Source organism: Caenorhabditis remanei, chromosome II, assembly GCF_010183535.1.
Source record: "Caenorhabditis remanei strain PX506 chromosome II, whole genome shotgun sequence".
NCBI lineage: Eukaryota > Metazoa > Nematoda > Chromadorea > Rhabditida > Rhabditidae > Caenorhabditis > Caenorhabditis remanei.
In genome coordinates, this window is record NC_071329.1 from 18,154,464 (window position 1) to 18,177,950 (window position 23,487).

At 39.8% G+C, this 23,487-nt stretch overlaps 1 protein-coding gene across 1 annotated transcript; it reads right to left on the reverse strand.

The window, feature by feature from the left end:
* Positions 1-117: 117 nt before the first annotated feature.
* On the reverse strand, positions 118-12,852 carry GCK72_007806 (uncharacterized protein; the record flags this gene model as incomplete). The annotated part of the gene is made up of 10 exons (XM_053726462.1): positions 118-339; positions 1,398-1,695; positions 2,584-2,846; positions 4,121-4,417; positions 5,437-5,655; positions 6,794-6,856; positions 6,913-6,990; positions 8,024-8,119; positions 12,672-12,728; positions 12,793-12,852. The coding sequence occupies 10 exons, from the start codon at positions 12,850-12,852 to the stop codon at positions 118-120; spliced, it is 1,653 nt and encodes a 550-aa protein (XP_053590656.1).
* Positions 12,853-23,487: the final 10,635 nt, after the last annotated feature.

Sequence of the window (23,487 nt, forward strand, 5' to 3'; positions counted from 1 at the left end):
AAATAATAAATTATGAAAAAAATAAATGTGTATCACAAATTTGTGTTCTCTCTGGAAAAATCGTCGATATGCAAATGATATGTGTGACTCCGCCCCTCTTTTGATTGGCTCCGCCCCTTAACAATGCGGCGACGAATCGCCACTAAGAAGACGTGCCGTATCGGAAGACTGTCTTGAGTGTGTCGGTGAGCGTCTAAAGTATTTCGAGGCGGCCGGCGTGTGTGGAAGTGTCGAATTGATGAGTAGAGCGAATAGGACCATCATTGCGCCTATCAGGAATGGGGGACCCGGAATGAATTGCCAATCGAATGCGGCCGCTCGTTCGACTTGTTGTTGGATCTGCAAAAAAAGAATTCGTTTTTGAAAAAAAAATTGGTCTAATTTAAGCGATTTGCTACAATTTTAAGCTTTAAGCAAGGATTTTCAGCGATTTTCAGTTAAAAATTGCTCTAAAATCGCTTAAAATCGCTCTGAAATCACTCGAAAAGACAGTCTGGCGCGTCTTTGACGCGTTTCTGTAAGTCAAATCTAATGCGTCCAAGGTGCGCCAGGCACACTCCAAACATCATCATTGGCGTACCTCTGACGCTTTTGTGATTGTTCAAAACGCGCCGAAGGTGCGCCAGACGACTTAAACTGTGTAATTCGTTTTAAATCAAATTTTGCCCTATTTTTAAGCGATTTTCAGCCGTTTTTAGCCAATTCTGACCGATTTTAAGGGGGGCAGTTCGGAAACGCGTCAACGGCGCGCCAGTCATCTAGATATTAGAGGCTTAGCTCCAGTCTGGCGCGTCCGCGACGCGTTTTCGTTACTCAAAAATGCGTCAACGTCACGCCAGGCACACCAAAATTATTAGTTTTTGAAACTTTTGTGTTCAATAATAACAAAAATTGGAAACTCTCGAGTCTGGCGCGTCGTTTCAGACATTCAGAAACGCGTCAACGGCACGCCAGAATTTATAATATGGCGCACCTTTGACGCGTTTTGGAAATTGAAGACGCGTCACAAGGCACGCCAGCTCTCTAGAGCGACTGGCGCGCCTTTGCCGCTTTTTTCAGAACAAAATAGGGAGCTGAAAGATGCGCCAGAGTACTCAGAAACGCGCGCGCGTCAAAGGCACGCCAGCCTAGAGCTAAGACTCTAAATTCTAGATGACTGGTGCGCCGTTGACGCGTTTCTGAAATGTCTTTAAGCTTAAAATCGTCTTAAAATCTCTTGAAATCACTCTGAACAAAAACGCGTCAACGGCGCGCCAGACTGGCGAATTTTAAGCCGTCTGGCGCGCGTTAGGCGCGTTTTAACCAAATTCCTTATTTTCGGGTCAAAATAACTCAATTTTTGGCATTTTTCGGCGAAAAATTCCCGTTTTTATCCAAATTTTCCACCAAAAACTCACCCAAGAGCTCTCATTCCTGCTCGGCGGTGCCAAAATCTTCTCGGGCAGCTTCCTGGGCGCCACAAGGGATAATCCTCCAGCTGTCTTATCATCCTCCAAATCCACGTCGAACAAATAGAATACGGTACCGAAGAGGGCGGGGCCAAAACCGGTACACAGGCCACGGATGCCGGTGATCACTCCCTGGACTGTGCCCTGTTTATCTTTATCCGAGAGAATTGAGACGAATGCTGAAATCGATGGATACGTGATGGAGCTCATCGCGGCGAGCACTCCGGCTGCCCACATCATCCAGTATCTGAAAGAAAATAGAGAATTTTACAGAAAAAATGCAAAAAATGCGTCAAAATCCAAGTTTTTCCAAGTCTGGCGCGTCCTTGACGCGTTTTTTGGTTCTTAAAAATGCAAAACGCGCCAAAGGCACGCCAGACTTTCACGCGGCGCGTTTTTGGCTGCCAAGAATCGCGTCAAAGGCACGCCAGAATCCGCCTGATTTTGAAAAACGACTGGCGCACCTTTGTCGCGTTTGTGACTGCTCAAAACGCGTCATAGGTGCGCCAGACAAATAAAATAAAGATTTTGAAAGTCTGGCGCGCCTTTGACGCGTTTTTTGGATCTTTAAAATGTAAAACGCGTCAAAGATACGCCAGGACCTGGCAGATGGCGTGCCTCTGACGCGTTTTTGGAACGTTAAGCATCGCGTCAAAGGCGCCCCAGCCTCAAATAATTTCCACTGGCGCACCTTTGACGCGTCGTTTTTGGAGTCTAAAGAATCGCGTCAGAGACACGCCAGACACTTTTTCAACCGAATAAAATGTCTCAAATCGGGCGTGCCTCTGACGCGCAATTCTTAAGACTCCAAAAAACGCGTCAAAGGCGCGCCAGACTTCTCTCTAAATCGTGCAGATTCTGAGCTGCTGGCGTGCCTTCGACGCGTTTTGGGCATTCAAAAAGTTTCTAAGCACGTCAAAGGCGCGCCAGACAACTCCGTTTCTCGAGTCTGGCGTACGTTGGGCGCGTTTTACCCCAAAAAACGCGTCAAAGGCGCGCCAGACACCTTGAAGTTGAGGCGTTCGTCAATCTGAGTGTCTGCGTGTCCGGATTTTCAGATTTTTTCCGATTTTCAACCAAAAAACCACAATTTAAGCCAAAATTTCCAGATTTTCAGTCAAAAAAAGAGACTCACTGTGTTCCCAGCCCATACCACGTCAACTGAATGAGTTGAAATATCAGTCCGAGAGTAATCGTGTGTTTCGTTCCAAATCGTGACGTCAGACAGTGCAAGAAACCGGTCTGAGCCACCACTGAGAGAATTCCGACGAGTCCGATGTACATGGCGACGGCTTCTGGAGAGAAGCCGACGACGAGTTTCAGATAGACGAAGAAACACGAGAATTGACCCGATTCGGGTAGGTAGGAGAGGAAGACGATGGTGGCGAGTTGAAGGACCTGAAAAAACGCCATTTTTGAGTGAAAAAAGGCCATTTTTGAGTGAAAAAAGGCCATTTTTGAGTGAAAAAAGGCCATTTTTGAGTGAAAAAAACGCAATTTTTGAGTGAAAAAAACGCCATTTTTGAGTGAAAAACGTCATTTTTGAGTGAAAAAAACGCCATTTTTGAGTGTAAAAACGCCATTTTTGAGTGAAAAACGCCATTTTTGAGTGGAAAAACGCCATTTTTGAATGAAAAAACACTATTTTTGAGTGAAAAACGTCATTTTTGAGTGGAAAAACGTCATTTTTGAGTGAAAAAAACGTCATTTTTCAGTGAAAAAACGCCATTTTTGAGTGAAAAAACGCGTCAAAGGTACGCCAGACACTGTATTTCCTGAATTCTGATGTCGTCTGGTGTTCCGCTGTCGCTTTTTTAAAAGAATTTTCTTCGTCTGGCGCACCTTCGACGCGTTTCGAAAAATCATAAACAGACAAAGAATCATGAGGCTGGCGTGCCTTTGAAGCGTTTCTTGAAGTTCAAAACGCGTCAAAGGTGCACCAGACACTGGATTTCCGGAGTCGGCTGGCGTTCCGTTGGCGCGTTTTTCAATTGAAAATTTGAATAGTTTTGGACGATTTTAGGAAGTTTTTGGACGATTTTAAGCGGAAAGAGAGAAACGCGTCAACGGCGCGCCAGTCATCTAGAATTAAGAGTCTTAGATAGGCTGGCGTGTCGTTGACGCGTTTCTAAATGGCTTAAACGCGTCAAACGAGCGCCAGGTTCGAAAGAACGGGTTTGTTGTCATTTTTGAGTATAAAAATGCGCTAAAGGTACGCCAGACACCGAATTTTCAACTTTTTCTGTCCAAAGGCACGCCAGCTTCTTGTTTGAAAACTGTCTGGCGTGCCTGTGGCGCGTTTTTTATAGGAAAATGATCATTTTCAGCCGAATTTTCGGGTCAAAAACGCGTTGAAGGTGCCCCAGCCTAGGGTTTTGGGCTCGAAAAACCGATGGTTGGGGTCATTTTCAGCGGAATTTTCACTTAAAAACGCGTAACAGGTGCGCCAGACGGTTATTTTGAGTGAAAAAATGATTTTTCGGGGTCATTTTCAGCGGAATATTCACTCTTAAACGCGTCAGAGGTGCGCCAGACGGTTATTTTGAGTGAAAAAATAGATTTTTCGGGGTAATTTCCGCTCAAAATTCATTTTTACAACGATTTTTGGGGTTTTTCGGTCCGAAAAATCCATTTTTGGGTCATTTTCACCAGAATTTTCGCTCCAAACTCACCAACTTATCCTCCCACACAATACGCAACGATCCGAATGGATCAGCCGATTGCCAATTGAAGACCTCATTGGGTGTGATATGAGAACCGCCCGTCGTTCCGCCGATATTTCGTCGTGACGGAAGTGATTCCGGTACGAATAACACAATGAAAATGACGTCGGCGACGGAGACGATTGTCGCCAGAAGGACGACGAAAGCGTCTCCGTAGACTTCTGAAATGTATGCTCCGAGAGCCGGTGACGTCACCAGAGAGGCGGCGAATGTCGCAGAGACGAGACCGTACGCGGATGATCGTTCCTGGAAAAAAATCGAAAATTTTTGGTGGAAAATTATCTAAAATCGGTAAAAAAACGGCTGAAAATCGCTAAAAATCGCTCAAAAACTCCCTAAAAACGCCTCAAACAGTGTCTGGCGTACCTCAGACGCGTTTTTATACTCCAAAAACGCACCAACGACACGCCTGACACCAAAATGGTCAGTTTTTGAAACTCTGGCGCGCCATTGACGCGTCGTTTTAGACATTTCAAAAACGCGCCAACGGCACGCCAAGAAACCGGAACTTTCGAATCTGGCGCACCTTTGACGCGTTATTGAAATTGGAGACGCGTCAAAGGCACGCCAGCGATTCGAAATTCCTGGCGCGCCGTTGACGCGTCGTTTTAGACATTCCAAAAACGCGCCAACGACACGCCAAGAAACCGGAACTTTCGAATCTGGCGCACCTTTGACGCGTTATTGAAATTGGAGACGCGTCAAAGGCACGCCAGCTCTCTGGAGCGACTGGCGCACCTTTGCCGCTTTTTTCAAAATAAAAAAGCGCGCTGAAAGTGCGCCAGACCTACAAACTGCTACCAGAATACTCAGAAACGCGCGCGCGTCAAAGACACGCCTGACTACAGCTAAGAGTCTAAATTCTAGATGACTGGCGCGCCGTTGACGCGTTTCCGAATTCCTTTTTGCTTGAAATCGCTTAAAAATGGGCTAAAAACGGCTAAAATCAGTTAAAATCGCCTGAAATCGCCCCCAAAACCTCCCAAAATCGCTTAAAATCACTCAGAACAGAAACGCGTCAGCGGCGCGCCAGCCTTACGCTTTTTAAGTCGTCTGGCGCACCTTCGGCGCGTTTTGAACAATCACAAAAGCGTCAAGAGGTACGCCAGTTAGTGTGTCTGGCATGCCTTTGACGCGATTCTTGGCAGCCAAAAACGCGCCAAAGGCACGCCAGACCTGTCTTTCTGAGTGATTTCAGAGCGATTTTAAGCGATTTCAAGCGATTTTTGAGCAATTTTCGCCTAAAAAACCCTGAAAATCCTTACCGACTTATCCGTAATATCGGCGACATACGCCAAAATGACGCTGAAAGTGACGGAGAAGAGACCGGACAAACTGAATAGTGAAAAGTACCACCAGGGACTGATTTTCAGACATGGAATGGGCATACACGTGCAGAGAACAGTCAGAATTAGAAACGCCTTCCGTCCCCATACGTCTGATAGGGCACCGACGAGTGGAGCAGACAGGAATGAGAGGAGTCCCTGCAAAATAAGAGAAAAATGGATATTTTTAGTCAAATTTTGAGGGTGTTTATGGATTTTTGAACAAAAAAATCGTCAGAAACGCGTCAAACGCGCCCCAGCCATTATATTCAGAATCTGGCGCGCCTGTGACGCACTTTACAGGTCTTTTGATGCATTTTTAGCACTCCAAAACGCGCCGAAAGCACGCCAGTCAGACTGGCGGCCAGTCTTGATTGAAATATGGAACTTCTGGAAATTCAAATGCCTGGCGCGCCTTTGACGCGTCGTTTCAAGTTTTGAATAGATCGCGTCAGCGGAGCGCCAGATTCATTTATAAACTGTCTGGCGTGCCTGTGGCGCGTCCAAAGATGGATTTCTACTATTCAGAAACGCGTCCAAAGGCACGCCAGCGAGAATTGAATTCAGGATCTGGCGCACCTGTGACGCACTTTACAGGTCTTTTGATGAATTTTTAGCACTCCAAAACGCGCCGAAAGCACGCCAGTCAGACTGGCGGCCAGTCTTGATTGAAATATGGAACTTCTGGAAATTCAAGGCCTGGCGCGCCTTTGACGCGTTCCAAATTTTATATGCATCGCGTCAGCGGAGCGCCAGATTCATTACACTGTTTGTCTGGCGCACCACTGGCGCCATTTATTAGCCTATAAACGCGTCCAAAGGCACGCCAGCCAGTTTAAAATTTCAGTGTCTGGCGTACCTTTGGCTCATTTTTATATTCAAAAATGAGGCGTCAACGGCACGCCAGACACCAAAATTGTCAGTTTTTGAAACTTTCGAGTCTGGCGCGCCTTCGACGCGTTTTATTGAGTCAGAAACGCGCTCAACGGCACGCCAGAATGTCCATCAAGAAGCGGTTTTCATGAATGAAAATGAAAACTTGAAAATTCTGTGCCTGGCGTACCTGTGACGCGTTTTGGAAATTAAAGACGCGTCAAAGGCACGCCAGATCTCTGGAGCGACTGGCGCACCTTTGTCGCTTTTTCAAAACAATAGAGCGCGCTGAGGGTGCGCCAGGCTACAAACCAACTAACTTTTCGCGTCAAAGGCGCGCCAGTGATTGATTTTCGCCTATTTTAGAGCTAAAATAACTCAATTTTTGCAATTTTTCAGCGATTTCAGTCAGAAAAAGACTCACTTTCACACCCAAAACGAGGCCGTTCATCAGAAATTTGTTGGTGGGAAACGTTTCGGCGAGTACCTGCAATGAATACAACAATGAATATGTTATTAGCATGACAATATATGATCTCTTACATTGATAACGGGTACTGTCAGCAGTCCCCACGCGAAATATTCGAGGAAGATGACGACGAGAGCGTGTGATACTGACGCCTGGAATGCATTGTGTTGAGGTTTTTTGGTAGATTTTTGGTTATTTTGTGTCACAAAATTCAATTTTTCGGTTATTTTTGACTTCGACGGCGCGTTTTCCAACAAAAAAAAAGCGTCAGTGGTGCGCCAGCCTCAGAGCCGGCAATGTTTAAGACGTCTGGCGCGCCTTAGGCACGTTTTAAGCAATCACAAAAAATAGAAATCCATCTTTGGACGCGTCCGAGGCGCGCCAGACATATAAAGTTTATAAATGAATGCAGGCGCTCCGGTTGACGCGATCTATATAAAACTTGAAACGACGCGTTAAAGACGCGCCAGGCCTTGAATTTCCAAAAAATTATTGATTTCAATCAAGACTGGCGTGCCTGTGACGCTTTTTTGAGTGGTAAAAATCCATCAAAAGACCCTGAAAATGCGTCACAGGCGCGCCAGATTCTCATTTGAATGTCTGGCGTGCGTGGGACGCGTTTCTGAGTAGTAGAAATCCATCAAACAGTTCCTGAAGACGCGTCACAGGCGCGCCAGCTTCTGGATTGAATATTCTGGCGTGCGTGGGACGCGTTTCTAAGCAGTAGAACTCCATCTTTGGACGCGCCACAGGCACGCCAGACAGTTTATAAATGAATCTGGCGCTCCGGTTGACGTGATCTATATAAAACTTGAAACGACGCGTCGAAGGTGCGCCAGACATTTGAATTTCCAGTAGTTCAATATTTCAATCAATACTGGCGTGCCTTTGACGCGTTTCTGAGCCGATTTTTGGCTTTTTTTTGCCGATATTCATGGAAAATTCCGTATTTATCGGCTATTTTGCAATCATTTCATCAAAATTCCGATGCTGGCTCATTTTGTCAAGTTTTCTGTCAATTTTTTACCGTTTTTGAGCGTTTTTTTTCGCAATTTTTGTCAAAAAACCCGTTAAAAAATGTTTTTCCGGTCGATTTTTATTGTATTTATCCGCTTTTTCATTCGATTTTTCATCGAAATATCGTTAAAAATCCATTTTTATCTTATTTTCCATTAAATGACTCACCTCAACATAGGGATGTCCCTTCTCGGCGCGATCTTTTGCCTTCTTTCGACCGAAAACCATTGACATTATCGATCGACTCTTTCTTAGCATACTATCCTGTAATATAATAATAGAAATAATGATAGAAAATAGTTTAAAATTTAAAAAAAAAAAGAGTTTTTGAGCGATTTTGAGCAATTTTTAAACGATTTTTTGCGTTTTTGGTCAATTTTTTGCTGAAAATTAGCAATTTCAGCCGGGTTTTTCAGGTATTTCACATCGATTTCTTCGTCTTCTTCTTATTATTTGCTCCCCCACACAGGTGTCAGGAGGAGCAATGAGCATGAAAGAGGACGAAGTGGATTTCTAGGCCACGGCCGGCCATCTTAGAGAGGAGAAAGGGGAGGGGGGATGGATAAGAAGAGAGGGGGACTTATCGATTTGAGATCAAAAATCGAAAATTTGACTCAAAAATGGCCGGAAAATCGAATTTTTCAACAGAAAAATTGCTTAAAAATGCAGTTTTCCGCACCAAAAATAGTCAGCAAGTCTCAAATTTGAGTCTGGCGCATCTTTGACGCGTTTAAGGTGCGCCAGTTTTTTCCGTATTTCGAGCTAAACTAAACCGTTAACTATTTTCTGGCAACTGGCGTACCGTTGGCGCGTTTCCAAAATTTTCAAAACGTTTGGGGAAAGTCAAAACAAGGCGGCAAAGGCGCGCCAGAGTCTCAAAAAATTGTTCTTTTTTGAAAATTTTTTAGTTCTGACCTGAAATGTCGAGAAATGGAGGTTTCTGGACCGAAAAAACGTGATTTTCAGCGTTTTTCAGTCAGAAAATATACAAAAATCAATGATTTCAGTAGAAAAAATGTCAATTTCCAGTCAGTATCGGTCTTTTTCGGCTGTCTGAGCGTCAAAATTGAAATTCCACGAAATTTTATTTAAAAATGGGAAACTTAGGGTTTCTGGACCTGAAAAAACGTGATTTTCAGCGTTTTTCAGCCCGAAAATGTTCAAAAAATAGTGTTTCAGTAGGAAAATGACAAATTTTGGTATCGAAACAGCGTTTTATCTGATTTTCATCGTCTAAACTCAAAATGTTCGACTTTTGACATGAAATGTCGACAAACTGAGCTTTCTGGACCAAAAAATTAACTTTTTCAGCGTTTTTCAGCGTAAGAACATGCAAAAATCGATGTTTTCAGTAGAAAAAAGCAGTTTTCAGCCAAAACTAGGTTTTTGCAAGGGTTGAAGCCTTCCGATTCATTTTTTCTCAATTTAGGATCGAAATTTCAGAAAATTGAACTTTCTGGACTTGAAAATCGCCTTTTCCAGCGTTTTTCAGCCCAAATGCATGCAAAAATCGATGTTTTCAGTGGGAAAAAGACCATTTTCAGTGCAAACTACGATTTTTCGAGGGTTGGAACCTGAAAACTCAATTTTTGTCAATTCAAGATTGAAATGACGATAAATTGATCATTCTGGACCAAAAAATCGTCTTTTCCAGCGTTTTTCAACCCAAAAAAATGCAAAATTTGATGTTTTTTAGCCAAAATTCGTCAATTTTCAGTCAGAATCGCTCTCTCGTCAGTCTGAGCGTCAAAAACTGAAATTTCACGAATTTTAATTTAAAAATGGAAAAATCTGGGTTTCTGGACTTAAAATTCGTCTTTTTCAGCGTTTTTCAGCCTAAAAATATGCAAAAATCGATAATTTCAGTAGAAAAAAGCAGTTTTCAGCCAAAACTTGGTTTTTGCAAGGGTTGGAGCCTTCAGACTCAGTTTTTCGGAATTTTCGATCAAAATGACGATAAATTGATCATTCTGGACCAGAAAATCGGCTTTTTCAGCGTTTTTCAGCCCAAATGCATGCAAAAATCGATGATTTCAGTGGAAAAAAGCAGTTTTCAGCCAAAACTAGGTTTTTGCAAGGGTTGAAGCCTTCCGATTCATTTTTTCTCAATTTAGGATCGAAATTTCAGAAAATTGAACTTTCTGGACTTGAAAATCGCCTTTTTCAGCGTTTTTCAGACCAAAAACATGCAAAAATCGATGTTTTCAGTGGGAAAAAGACCATTTTCAGTGCAAACTACGATTTTTCGAGGGTTGGAACCTGAAAACTCAATTTTTGTCAATTCAAGATTGAAATGCCGAGAAATTGATCATTCTGGACCGAAAAATCGTCTTTTCCAGCGTTTTTCACCCCAAAAAAATGCAAAAATCAATGTTTTCAGCCAAAAATATTCGATTTTCAGTTAGGCTCACTTTCTAGTCAGTCTGAGCGTCAAAAACTGAAATTTCACGAATTTTAACTTAAAAATGGAAAAATCTGGGTTTCTGGACTTAAAATTCGTCTTTTTCAGCGTTTTTCAGCCTAAAAATATGCAAAAATCAGTGTTTCAGTAGAAAAAAGCAGTTTTCAGCCAAAACTAGGTTTTTGCAAGGGTTGAAGCCTTCCGATTCATTTTTTCTCAATTTAGGATCGAAATTTCAGAAAAGTGAACCCTCTGGACTTGAAAATCGCCTTTTTCAGCGTTTTTCAGACCAAAAACATGCAAAAATCGATGTTTTCAGTGTGAAAAAGACCATTTTCAGTGCAAACTACGATTTTTCGAGGGTTGGAACCTGAAAACTCAATTTTTGTCAATTCAAGATTGAAATGACGATAAATTGATCATTCTGGACCAAAAAATCGTCTTTTCCAGCGTTTTTCAACCCAAAAAAATGCAAAATTTGATGTTTTTTAGCCAAAATTCGTCAATTTTCAGTCAGAATCGCTCTCTCGTCAGTCTGAGCGTCAAAAACTGAAATTTCACGAATTTTAACTTAAAAATGGAAAAATCTGGGTTTCTGGACTTAAAATTCGTCTTTTTCAGCGTTTTTCAGCCCGAAAATATTCAAAAAATCGTGTTTCAGTAGGAAAATGACAAATTTTGGTACCGAAACAGCGTTTTATCTGATTTTCAGCGTCTAAACTCAAAATGTTCGACTTTTGACATGAAATGTCGACAAACTGAGCTTTCTGGACCAAAAAATTAACTTTTTCAGCGTTTTTCAGCGTAAGAACATGCAAAAATCGATGATTTCAGTGGAAAAAAAGCAGTTTTCAGCCAAAACTAGGTTTTTGCAAGGGTTGAAGCCTTCCGATTCATTTTTTCTCAATTTAGGATCGAAATTTCAGAAAATTGAACTTTCTGGACTTGAAAATCGCCTTTTTCAGCGTTTTTCAGACCAAAAACATGCAAAAATCGATGTTTTCAGTGGGAAAAAGACCATTTTCAGTGCAAACTACGATTTTTCGAGGGTTGGAACCTGAAAACTCAATTTTTGTCAATTCAAGATTGAAATGACGATAAATTGACCGTTCTGCTCTAGAAAATCGTGATTTTCAGAGATTTTTAACTTAAAAACATGCAAAAATCAATGTTTTCAGCCAAAAATATTCGATTTTCAGTTAGGCTCACTTTCTAGTCAGTCTGAGCGTCAAAAACTGAAATTTCACGAATTTTAACTTAAAAATGGAAAATTCTAGGTTTCTGGACTTAAAAATCGTCTTTTTCAGCGTTTTTCAGCTTAAAAAACGTACAGAAATCAGTGTATCAGTGGAAAAAATCAATTTTCAGTTAAAACTACTCCATTTATGCAAGGGTTGGAGCCTTCAGACTCAGTTTTTCGGAATTTTCGATCAAAATGACGATAAATTGATCATTCTGGACCTGAAAATCGTCTTTTCCAGCGTTTTTCAGCCCAAAAACATGCAAAAATCAATGTTTTCAGCCAAAAAATTCGATTTTCAGTCAGAATCGCTCTCTCGTCAGTCTGAGCGTCAAAAACTGAAGTTTCACGAATTTTAACTTAAAAATGGAAAATTCTAGGTTTCTGGACTTAAAAATCGTATTTTCCAGCGTTTTTCAGCCTAAAAATATGCAAAAATCAGTGTTTCAGTGGAAAAAAGCAGTTTTCAGCCAAAACTTGGTTTTTGCAAGGGTTGGAGCCTTCAGACTCAGTTTTTCGGAATTTTCGATCAAAATGACGAGAAATTGATCATTCTGGGCCTGAAAATCGCCTTTTCCAGCGTTTTTCAACCCAAAAACATGCAAAAATCGATGATTTCAGTGGAAAAAATCAATTTTCAGTTAAAACTCCATTTATGCAAGGGTTAGAGCATGCAGACTCAATGTTTTTGAATTAAAGGTCGAAATGTCAGAAAATTGAAGTTTTCGGACCAAAAAAACGCAATTTTCAGCGTTTTTCAGCCAAAAAACATACAGAAAACCATGTTTTCAGAGGAAAACGCAGTTTTCACTATGAACAAGTGAAATCATGGCGCCAAAACTTCTACTGTTTTCACTGTTTTCACTAATTACTTTTCCTTTAATTATCCCCCTAATTGTAACACAAAAATCAATAAATTTGCTAAGCGGCAGAAGCCGTTCCATCGCATCACAAAACCGGCTTGCCGCCCCCCGATCGACGCCGTGTTGATGGTGATGCCATCGGTCAGCGATTTTCGCCGATTTTTGGACATTCCAGAGGGAAAATGATGTGAAAAATCGGTTTTTGGAGGTTAGAAACCCCTAGGATGTTGTTTTAGGGGAGAAATTTTTTTTTGAACAAAATTTTTTTTTCAAATTTTTAATTTAATTCTTTAAATTAACTCTAAAACAAACCTCAAGTTTCGTAATGAGTACACGAGTATTCGGCGACAAATGGTCGTCCGGTTTTACCTGAAAAACTTGGAGAAAATGAAAAAAAAATAATTTTGAAATAATTTTTTTTTTTTTTTTAAACCTTTGGCAACTGATAATTATGAAGATTCGAGGTGCTCCGTGGCGACACTTGTTGGCTCATTCCATTTTTTTGCTTCGTGCCACGTGGAAGTGCTGAAATTCCGCGAAAAATTGGCTAAAAATCACTGAAAATCGGTTCCGAAAAAAATCACAAAATGCAAGTGCGCTCCACCGAACTCCCCCCCGAAATTCGCTCTAATCAACCGTTTTCAGCGCAATTTTCGCATTTTCTGGGCGGAAAACTGCTAAAAAACGGTTAAAAATGACTAAAAATCCACAAAAAATCGTGGGAAATGCCGGTTTTCGATGTAGAAGACGATGAAAAGAGACAGATGGATATCGGTCTGCGCGCGCGCGTCTCTCTCGCCGCGTGTACCCTCTTTAGGAGGACACTGAACAGGTATAACGGGAGGAGAATATAAGGAAGAAGAAGATGTTGAGAAGAGAAGAAAAGATGAACAAAATGGATATCGGCTGTGTGTGTGTGGATTTTTGAATAAAAACGATGTGTGTGTAGACAGATACACACAAGGGATACAATATTTCCAGACAAACAGAATAACAGACTATAATAACATAAGAATTTGCAAAAATATGAGAAAATCGGAAAATAATAACTCAAAACGGGTAAAAGTTGGGAAAAACTGAACATCGGCTAAGATCGCTAACTTTGAGATCCCGTCACGACTTTCTGGGTTACTGTAGAAATTTGTATGTGTTATAACTGTGTAGATCAAATTTAGGGCTACATTTTTGTAATTGACAACTTTTTGATAGCTCCGCCCACTTTTGAGATATGCTCCTTTAAAGTTGGAAATTGCCTAAATTAGTCATTTTCAACGCCGAAATGTGATTTTTACATCAAAATAACCGGGAAAATCCACTTCTGACGTTAAAAACTGTTTAAAACCTAATTTTCTATGTCGGAAACTACGTTTTTAGCAAAAATTTGGCCGAGAAGGTATTGGTCAAGGTGCACCACTATGAGAATGGGTACCAGGGTTCGATCCCGCTTGGGGTAACTTTTTTTTAATTTTAAATTTTGTCTGTTTTTAGTTTGTATGAGCTTGTAGATCAAAACTAGTTCTCCATTTTTGTAGTTGACAACTTTTTGATAGCTCCGCCCACTTTTGAGATATGCGGCTTTAAAGACTGCTGGTGAGAGAGGAGAAGTTGCAGAGAAGCGGGGGAGTTTAAAGGCGCATATCTCAAAAGTGGGCGGAGCTATGAAAAAGTTGGCAATTACAAAATTGTAGCGCTACTTTTGATCTACAAGCTCATATAACAACTGAATCTAGGAGACTAGTATGCGGACTGGGGTAGTGCTTCAAAGTTGGTTCATTTTTAGTAAAACTTGAAAATAAATTTTTTACCAATTTTTTTTAAAACTTAAAAGTAAGCGCGCTCTACTGTTCCCCTTATTAAAAAAATATAACAACTCACCACTAATATGGACAAAAAAAATTAAGAAGTAAAAAATAAATCTAGTCGAATAAATCTGTAGTATTTAATTTCATAATTAAACCGGGCTAAATTTTTATAATTTTTAATTTCCAACGTTGATAAAAATCAGAAAAATCAATTCTATTTCACGCAGATTTTTTGAAATTTCTAAAAATATTTTTCCGCAAAAAACGTTTTTGAAATAAAAGTTGTTTTTTCGAAAACGCAATAGACTGTGAGAAATTTCCAATATTTTATTGATTTTCATGCTATTTTCCCAGTAAAATTCCTACAATATTAGGTATCTCTGATTCGGTGGGCGCAAAAATTTTCAGCAAAAAAAATTCCAGAAAATTTCTCGGCGAGGGTCTCTTTGGTGTGAGACAGGCAGTCGGGTGACAGAAATGCACGTTTTATCTGAAAATTAAGAGTTTAAGAACTGGGACGTTTCGCAACCAAGACACTTTAGACCTTTAAAATTGGGAACTCAAAAAAATTGAAGAAAACTGCCTAAATTAGTCATTTTCAACGCGAAAATGTGATTTTTACATTAAAATAACCGGAAAATTCCATTTCAGACGTTTAAAACTATTAAAAACTCAATTTTCCATGTCAAAAACCACATTTTTAGCAAAAATTTGAGTACGAAGATTTTGGTCAAGGTGCACCAATGGGCACCAGGGTTCGATCCCGCTTTGGGTCAAATTTTTTTAATTTTTAATTTTTTCTGTTGTTTGATTTTTCGGGTTTCTAGTTTATTTCATCTTGTAGATCAAATCTAGGGCTTAATTTTGTAGTTGACAATTTTTTCATAGGTCCGCCCACTTTTGAGATATGCGCCTTTAAAGATTGAACGATATCCCTGCTGTCACTACAGTTGCCAATCTTTAAAGGCGCATATCTCAAAAGTGGGCGGACCTATGAAAAAATTGTCAACTACAGAAATAAAGATCTAAACATGATCTATCGATTGAATTAAAAATTCTAAAAATTTGATTCACCATAAGATCTAGGCAGAGCCTAAAATTCGGAGCTTTTCAGGGTTAAATTTATTAAAAACTGGGACGTTTTGAAACGTCCAATTCTCTGATCCCATAATGTCCGCGGTTTCAAAACGTCCCCGATTTAAAACGTTGCCAAAACGAATTCAGAATGATTTTTAAATTTTCCGGCACTGTAGCACAGGGGTGCGAGGCGTAAGGTCCGCAACGAAAAGTTTTGAAACTACCGGCCGAGTCGCGATGCGTGTGCGTCGCGTTTTTCATCAAAATATACAACAAACACACGCTAAACTTGAACTTGGCACTCAGCCAAGTCCTTTTTTGGCACCGTGCCAACCGCTGAGCGACGGAGCGCGTTTAAGCGACCTTGCGTTTTGCACCCCTGTGCTGTAGCATTCGAGAAAGTTGCGAAATGTTTTTTTTTGGTTTCAGAACGTCCCAGTTGAAAAAAATAGCTTTTTTCGGGAGTTTTCGCAACTTTTTTGATGACATTTCCGCTATTCTTTTATGGATCATCAGAAACGATTGAACCATCATACTACACACACTCACCGGTGTTCTTGGAGATCCTGAAATTCAAGATGGCCTAACTTTCTCAAATTCGGATCCTAGGCCACGGTTTTTATATCATTGAAAAGCTGAGATTCTGAGGATTCTGAATATATGATTAGTTTTGTTTTGGAATCTTTTTTGACTCTGAAAAAACTGGCCAAAAACTTCCATTTTTTCTAAATTTAGTGGAAATGCCTGAAATTCGGGATGACCTAACTTGCTCAATTTGGAGTCCTAGGCCACGATTTTTATACCATTTGAAAGCTGATATGCTAAGGATTCTGAATAATGTAATCAGAGACAACATTTATCACATGAATTTCATCAATTTAACGTTCACAGCTCTCAGAATCCGAACTGCTTCTACTATGACCATGTCCATGTCCGTGACTATCATCATTCTGTGGCGGGGGGCGTGGTCTTCTCGTAGTGGGCGGGGCGTTTTTACATCTCATCTCGAGTTTTTGCAACTTTCAGATGACTTTCCCGCTATTCTTTTAGGGATCATCAGAAACGATTGAACCATCATACTACACACAATCACAAACTGAAGAATTTATGGATGATGGCCTAACTTGCTCAATTTGGAGTCCTAGGCCACGATTTTTATACCATTTGAAAGCTGAGATTACGCTGGTTTTGAATGTGTAACTGCTTTTCAGTTGAAATTTCATTTTTACTATGAAAAATCTATCCGAAAAATTTCATTTTTTAAAACTCCATCAAAGACCGTTTTTTCACTTCAAGCAGCATCAGAAAAAGATAAAACATTCCCGTTTTTTTGCAACCAACTCATAAAAACTCAAAAACCTTTCTTCCGATAAAAAACTATAAAAACTATAAATCCTCACCCACTTTCCCCATTTAAAAAACAAATGTTTCTTCTCCTCCTCCTTCTGCTCCTCCCCTTCGCTTCTGAATGCCTTCTGAATCCTCGCCAGTTGGGATGTGAGCGAATGAATGGCGAATGGGGAAATTATGATACAGTATTCCAAAAACCTATGGAGATTGGCGACAAGTATATTGTCAATGGGACGGTGTCACCGCATCCTGGAATGTGAGTTGGGAAGAAAAGGTTGAGATCGGTTGAGATCGGCTAACAAACTATGAGATCCCGTCACGGCTTTCTGGGTTACTGTAGAATATTTTATCTGTAATGACTATGTAGATCAAATCTAGAGCTACATTTTTGTAGTTGACAACTTTTTGACAGCTCTGCCCACTTTAGAGATATGCGCCTTTAAAGTTGGAAGTTTTGCAAAAATTGAAGAAAACTGTTTGAGTTAGACATTTTCAAGGCCAAAATGTGATTTTTACATCAAAATAACCGGAAAAATTCATTTCTGACGTTAAAAACTATACAAAACCTAATTTTTCATGTCGGAAACCACATTTTTAGCAAAAATTTAGCGAAGAAGATTTTGGTAAAAGTGCACCACTATGAGAATGGGTACCACGGTTCGATCCCGTTTGGAGGCAATTTTCTTAATTTCTGGATTTTTTTGTTTTTAGTTTATTTCATTTTAAAGATCATGTCTAGTAGATCATTTTTGTAGTTTACAACTTTTGAATAGCTCCGCCCACTTTAGAGATATGCGCCTTTAAAGATTGACAACTCGCTACAGTAGTCTCTCTTTAAAGCCGCATATCTCAAAAGTGGGCGGAGCTATCAAAAATTTGTCAATTACAAAAATGTAGCCCTAGATTTCATCTACAAGAACACATAAATTAAAAACAGAAAAATTCAAAAATTGACTCCAAGCGGGATTGAACACTGGTACCCATTCTTATAGTGGTGCACCTTGACCAAAATCTTCTCGGGGCCAAATTTTTGCTAAAAATGTGTTTCACAACATGGAAAATTAGATTTTGTATAGTTTTTAACGTCAGAAATAAAAATTTCAGGTTATTGTGATGTAAAAATCACATTTTCGCCTTTTTTTTGTGAAATTTTAAACTTTAGCGGAGCGTATCTCAAAAGTGGGCGGAGCTATCGAAAAATGGTCAACTACAAAAATGAAGCTCTTGACATTCCCTATCACTTGATATCAAAGGATTTGCAGTGTCCGCTTCAACCTGGCCAGCACGATGCCAGGACTCGTCTTCGTCCATTTCCGATGTGATATCTGTTGTGAGCGTAATGTCATCTGGGATACTTATTTCAATGGAAAGTGGGATCGAAGAGAGTATAGTCCGATGCCGTTTAGAGCTAGTCAGTCCTATGAGATTATTATGGAGTGAGTTGAATCGCTATCCCTATCCCTATCCCTATCCCTATCGCTATCCTTATTACTATCCATATCGCTATCCCCATCGCTATCCCTATCGCTATCCTTATCGCTATCGCTATCGCTATCCCTGTCGCTATCCCTATCGCTATCCTTATTACTATCCCTATCGCTATCCCTATCGCTATCCATATCGCTATCCCCATTGCTATCCCTATCGCTATCCTTATCGCTATCGCTATCACTATCCCTGTCGCTATCCCTATCGCTATCCTTATTACTATCCGTATAGCTATCCCTACCCCTCTATAACTATCGCTATCCTTATCGCTATCCCTGTCGCTATCCCTATCGCTATCCCTCAATCCCTCTATCTCCAGATACACCGGCTCAACCGTCGAGTTCACATTCAACGGCGCCCATCTCTACTCATCCCTATCCTTATCGCTATCTTTATCGCTATCGCTATCCCTGTCGCTATCCCTGTCGCTATCCGTATTGCTATCCCTATCGCTATCCATATCCCTCTATCCCTATCCCTGTATCCCTATCCTTATCGCTATCCTTATCGCTATCGCTATCCCTGTCGCTATCCCTGTCGCTATCCCTGTCGCTATCCCTGTCGCTATCCCTATTGCTATCCCTATCCCTCTATAACTATCGCTATCCTTATCGCTATCCCTGTCGATATCCCTGTCGCTATCCTTATTACTATCCGTATCGCTATCCCTATCCCTCTATAACTATCGCTATCCCTATCGCTATCCCTGTCGATATCCCTGTCGCTATCCTTATCGCTATCCTTATCGCTATCCCTATCCCTCTATAACTATCGCTATCCTTATTGCTATCACTATCCCTCTATCCCTGTATCCCTATCCTTATCGCTATCCTTATCGCTATCCCTATCGCTATCCCTATCGCTATCCATATCGCTATCCCCATTGCTATCCCTATCGCTATCCTTATCGCTATCGCTATCACTATCCCTGTCGCTATCCCTATCGCTATCCTTATTACTATCCTTATCGCTATCCCTATCCCTCTATAACTATCGCTATCCTTATCGCTATCGCTATCACTATCCCTGTCGCTATCCCTATCGCTATCCTTATTACTATCCTTATCGCTATCCCTATCCCTCTATAACTATCGCTATCCTTATTGCTATCACTATCCCTGTCGCTATCCCTATCGCTATCCTTATTACTATCCGTATCGCTATCCCTATCCCTCTATAACTATCGCTATCCTTATCGCTATCCCTGTCGCTATCCTTATTACTATCCGTATCGCTATCCCTATCCCTCTATAACTATCGCTATCCCTATCGCTATCCCTGTCGATATCCCTGTCGCTATCCTTATCGCTATCCTTATCGCTATCCCTATCCCTCTATAACTATCGCTATCCTTATTGCTATCACTATCCCTCTATCCCTATCGCTATCCTTATTACTATCCGTATCGCTATCCCTATCCCTCTATAACTATCGCTATCCTTATCGCTATCCCTCAATCCCTCTATCTCCAGATACACCGGCTCAACCGTCGAGTTCACATTCAACGGCGCCCATCTCTACTCGTTCCGTCTTCGTACCGGCGGACAGATTAATCAGGCTCAACTATATGGAACACACACCACGAATTTCCAGGAGATGAGATGTAAAAACGCTCCGCCCACTACGAGAAGGCCACGCCCACCACCACCACAGAATGATGATAGTCACGGACATGGTCATGGTCATGGTCATGGTTATAGTGGAAGCAGTTCGGATTCTGAGAGCTGTGAACGTTAAATTGATGAAATTTTGGAATAAATGTTATTCGTGATTATATTATTCAGAATCCTCAGAATCTCAACTTTCAAATGGTATAAAAATGGTGACCTAAGACTCCAAACCGCGAAAGTTAGGCCATCCCGAATTTAAGGCATTTCCACTGGACTTTGAAAAAATGGAAAAATGGAAGTTTTTGGACAGATTTTCAGAGTCAAAAAAAAAATTCCAAAGCAAAACTAATTATACATTCAGAATCCTCAGAATCTCAGCTTTCCAATGATATAGAAACCGTGGCCTAGGATCCGAAATTGAGAAAGTTAGGCCATCTCGAATTTCAGGATCTCCAAGAACACCGGTGATTGTGTATAGTACGATGGTTTATTGGTTTATGATGAAAAATCCATAAAAAAATAGCGGAAATGTCATCAAAAAAGTTTCAAAAATCGCCGAAAAACGTTATATGGTTCGACCCAATGGAAAAATATCGACAAAATCGACAACCTTCTCGAGAATACAGGAAAATAAATGTGTAGATCAGATGTAGATCTCCACATCGGTATTCCAATAGATCAAATTCTTGGAAAATGTGTTTTTCTGGTAGATCAAACCCAGACCTTCATTTTTGTAGTTGACAACTTTTTGATAGCTCCGCCCACTTTGGAGATATGCGCCTTTAAAGTTGGAAATTGCCGAAATTAGTCATTTTTAACGTCAAAATGCGATTTTTACATCAAAATAACCGGAAAATTTCATTTCTGACGATAAAAAGTATTCAAATCCTTATTTTCCAAGTCGGAATCCACATTTTTTGCAAAAACTTTGTGGCCGAGAAGATTTTGGTCAAGGTGCATCACTATGAGAATTACTATTTTTCGAAGCCAAAAATTGTGAAAGCGTCAAAGGTGCGTCAGATTCGACAAATCCTGTTTCTAGCCCAGAAAATAGTCAAAAGCCGCTAAAAAAACGTCAAAGGCACGCCAGACACGCCTGAAAATAGTGAAAACGCGTCAAAGGTGCTCCAGAAAGCGGTTTCATCTGTTTTGGTTGAAAAATGCCGATTTTCACGCTATTTTTTGTTAAAAACGCGTCAAAGATGCACCAGACATTTGGAAATTTGTTTAAATTTGTCAATTTTGAGTAAAAATGCCTTTTTTTTTTTGCAAGAATTCGCGTCAAAGGTGCGCCAGACAGTGAGTCCCCTACTTTTGAGGATGTCCTGCTATGGCCGGTATGATCGCAATTTCAAAATTTTTCATATCATTTTGTAGATCAAACCCAGATCTTCATTTTTCCAGTTGATAACTTTTTGATAGCTCCGCCCATTTTTGAGATATGCGACTTTAAAGTTGTAAATTGGCTAAATTAGTCATTTTTAACGCCAAAATGTGATTTTTACATCAAAATTACAGGAAAATTCCATTTTTGACGTTAAAAACTATACAAAATCTAATTTTTCATGTCGGAAACCACATTTTTAGCAAAAATTTTGCCGAGAAGATTTTGGTCAAGGTGCACCTCTATGAGAATGGGTACCAGGGTTCGACCCCGCTTGGGGTAAATTTTTGTGAATTATTGATTTTTTTTTGTTTTAATTGATTTTATCTTGTAGATCAAAAGGAGCGCTACATTTTTGTAGTTGACAAATTTTCGATAGCTCCGCCCACTTTTGAGCTATGCGCCTTTAATGTCTCTAGCACTCTCGCATAACTCAAAAGTGGGCGGAGCTATCGAAAAAGTTGTCAACTACAAAAATGAAGATCTAGGTTTGATCTACAAAATGATGTAAAAATATAGTGTGATTTGAATTTTAAAAAAATAGAAAAACTGAGGAATTCTCTGAAAGGGGAGGGGGGAAGGGGGAGTGGCTTAACATCAATTTAAAAATTTAAAAAACTTTATTTTCTCTTCATAAAACATCTTTCTATATTACATATCAAATTTTGGAAAATTATTGCAAAAAAATATAAATAAATAAAATTTGTGTGGCAAGAATGTGACTAGAATATCTGGAAGTGGGCGGAGCCGGAAAAAAAATGGGCGGAGCCTAAAATTTTGAATTCTAAAAAGATTGAAAGGCAAGAGAATCCCGTTTTGGCATGAAGGAAGACTGGTGAGTAGATTTGGCGCTGAAAATCTGAATTTTTTTTTGTTGAAATTTTTAATTTTTTAATTAAATTTTTTTAATTACGACGAGTACGACCACAAAAACATGCACACATATAGAGACACTTTTTTTTATTTTCAGAGATGAAGCGGTGGTGAAGAAGACACACACACACATAGAGAGAGAGAGAGACAATTAAAGGCAATTAAAGAAAAGAGACAATTAAAAAATTAAAAAATTTTGAGCAAAATGAAGAGAGAATACAGATATTCAATGGGGAGAAAGGACAAGAATTGACGCATTTTAAGACAAGAATCAGAGCGAGAAAAAACTGAAATTTTGAGACTACGGTAGCGGAAGAGGGGACGCGAGGTGGCCGAGGAAAAAAGTTCGGCCAGCGGCGGAAATTTTTTTTTTTGAATTTTTGTTGAAAAAAGATGAAAAAGAATAAATTTTTCGCAATTCTTAGTAGGTAGGAAAATCGTGTTTTAAACGGATTGTTTCATGAAAAACGCGATAAAATTGAAGAAAAATTGAAATTTCGGAGACGTTTAATGCGAAAAAATGATTTTGAGTGTTTTTTGCATTTCCAGACATTTTTTCCCATGTTTTTAGGTCAAAAGCGATTTTTTTAAAGTAAAAATCTGATTTTTACGATTTTTTCTAGCTAAATTCCATGAAAATTAAGATTTTTGTGAAAAACCACGATTTTCCCACACTTTTTAACCATTTTTCATTTAAAAATCCAACTTTTTCAACTAAAAATTTCGTTTTTAGAGGAAAATCACTCATGGCCAAACTTTTTTTCCTCGGCCACCGTTTTCCAAAAGTTCGGCCAAGAGTGATAATTCCTCAAAAACTGAATTTTTAGTGGAAAAAGTTGAATTTTTTAGTGAAAAATGGTTGAAAAGTGTCGGAAAATGGTGGTTTTTCAAAAAAATGCTCAATTTTTATGTAATTTAGATAGAAAAAATCGTAAAAATCAGATTTTTATTTAAAAAAAACCCTCTCTTGACCTAAAAACTTTGCAAAAATAGTAAAATCTTGAATTTTTTTAAAGCAAAAAACACTCAAAATCATTTTTTCGCATTAAAAGTCTCCGAAATTTCGATTTTTCTTCGCTTTTATGGCGTTTTTCATGAAAAAAATCCATCTAAAACTCGCATTTTTCCATTAAAAATCGCAAAAAACTCGTTTTTTTTCGCTGGCCGAACTTTTTCTCGGCCACCATCACCCCCTAAGGACGAAAAATATAAAAGAGACATTCTGTGTGCAACAAGCTCCGCCCCCAAAAAGAAACAGTCCGGACAAAAACAAGAAACAAAGCGTTAAAACATGTGGGCGGTGTGGTTGGGTGGGCGGAGCCAAAAAGGGGGCGGAGCCTCCAAGACGTGCGGTGGGCGGGACTTGACAAAATGTATCAAAAGAAAAGACAGAGAAAAACATGAAATAAAAGAAAAAAGAGAGTAAAATACAGAGAACATTTAGAGACGACATTTAGACATATATCATATATATATGCACCTGTGGGGGCTGAAATTTTCAGATTTTTCAGAATTTTTTTTTTTGAAAAAAATCTGAAAATCAT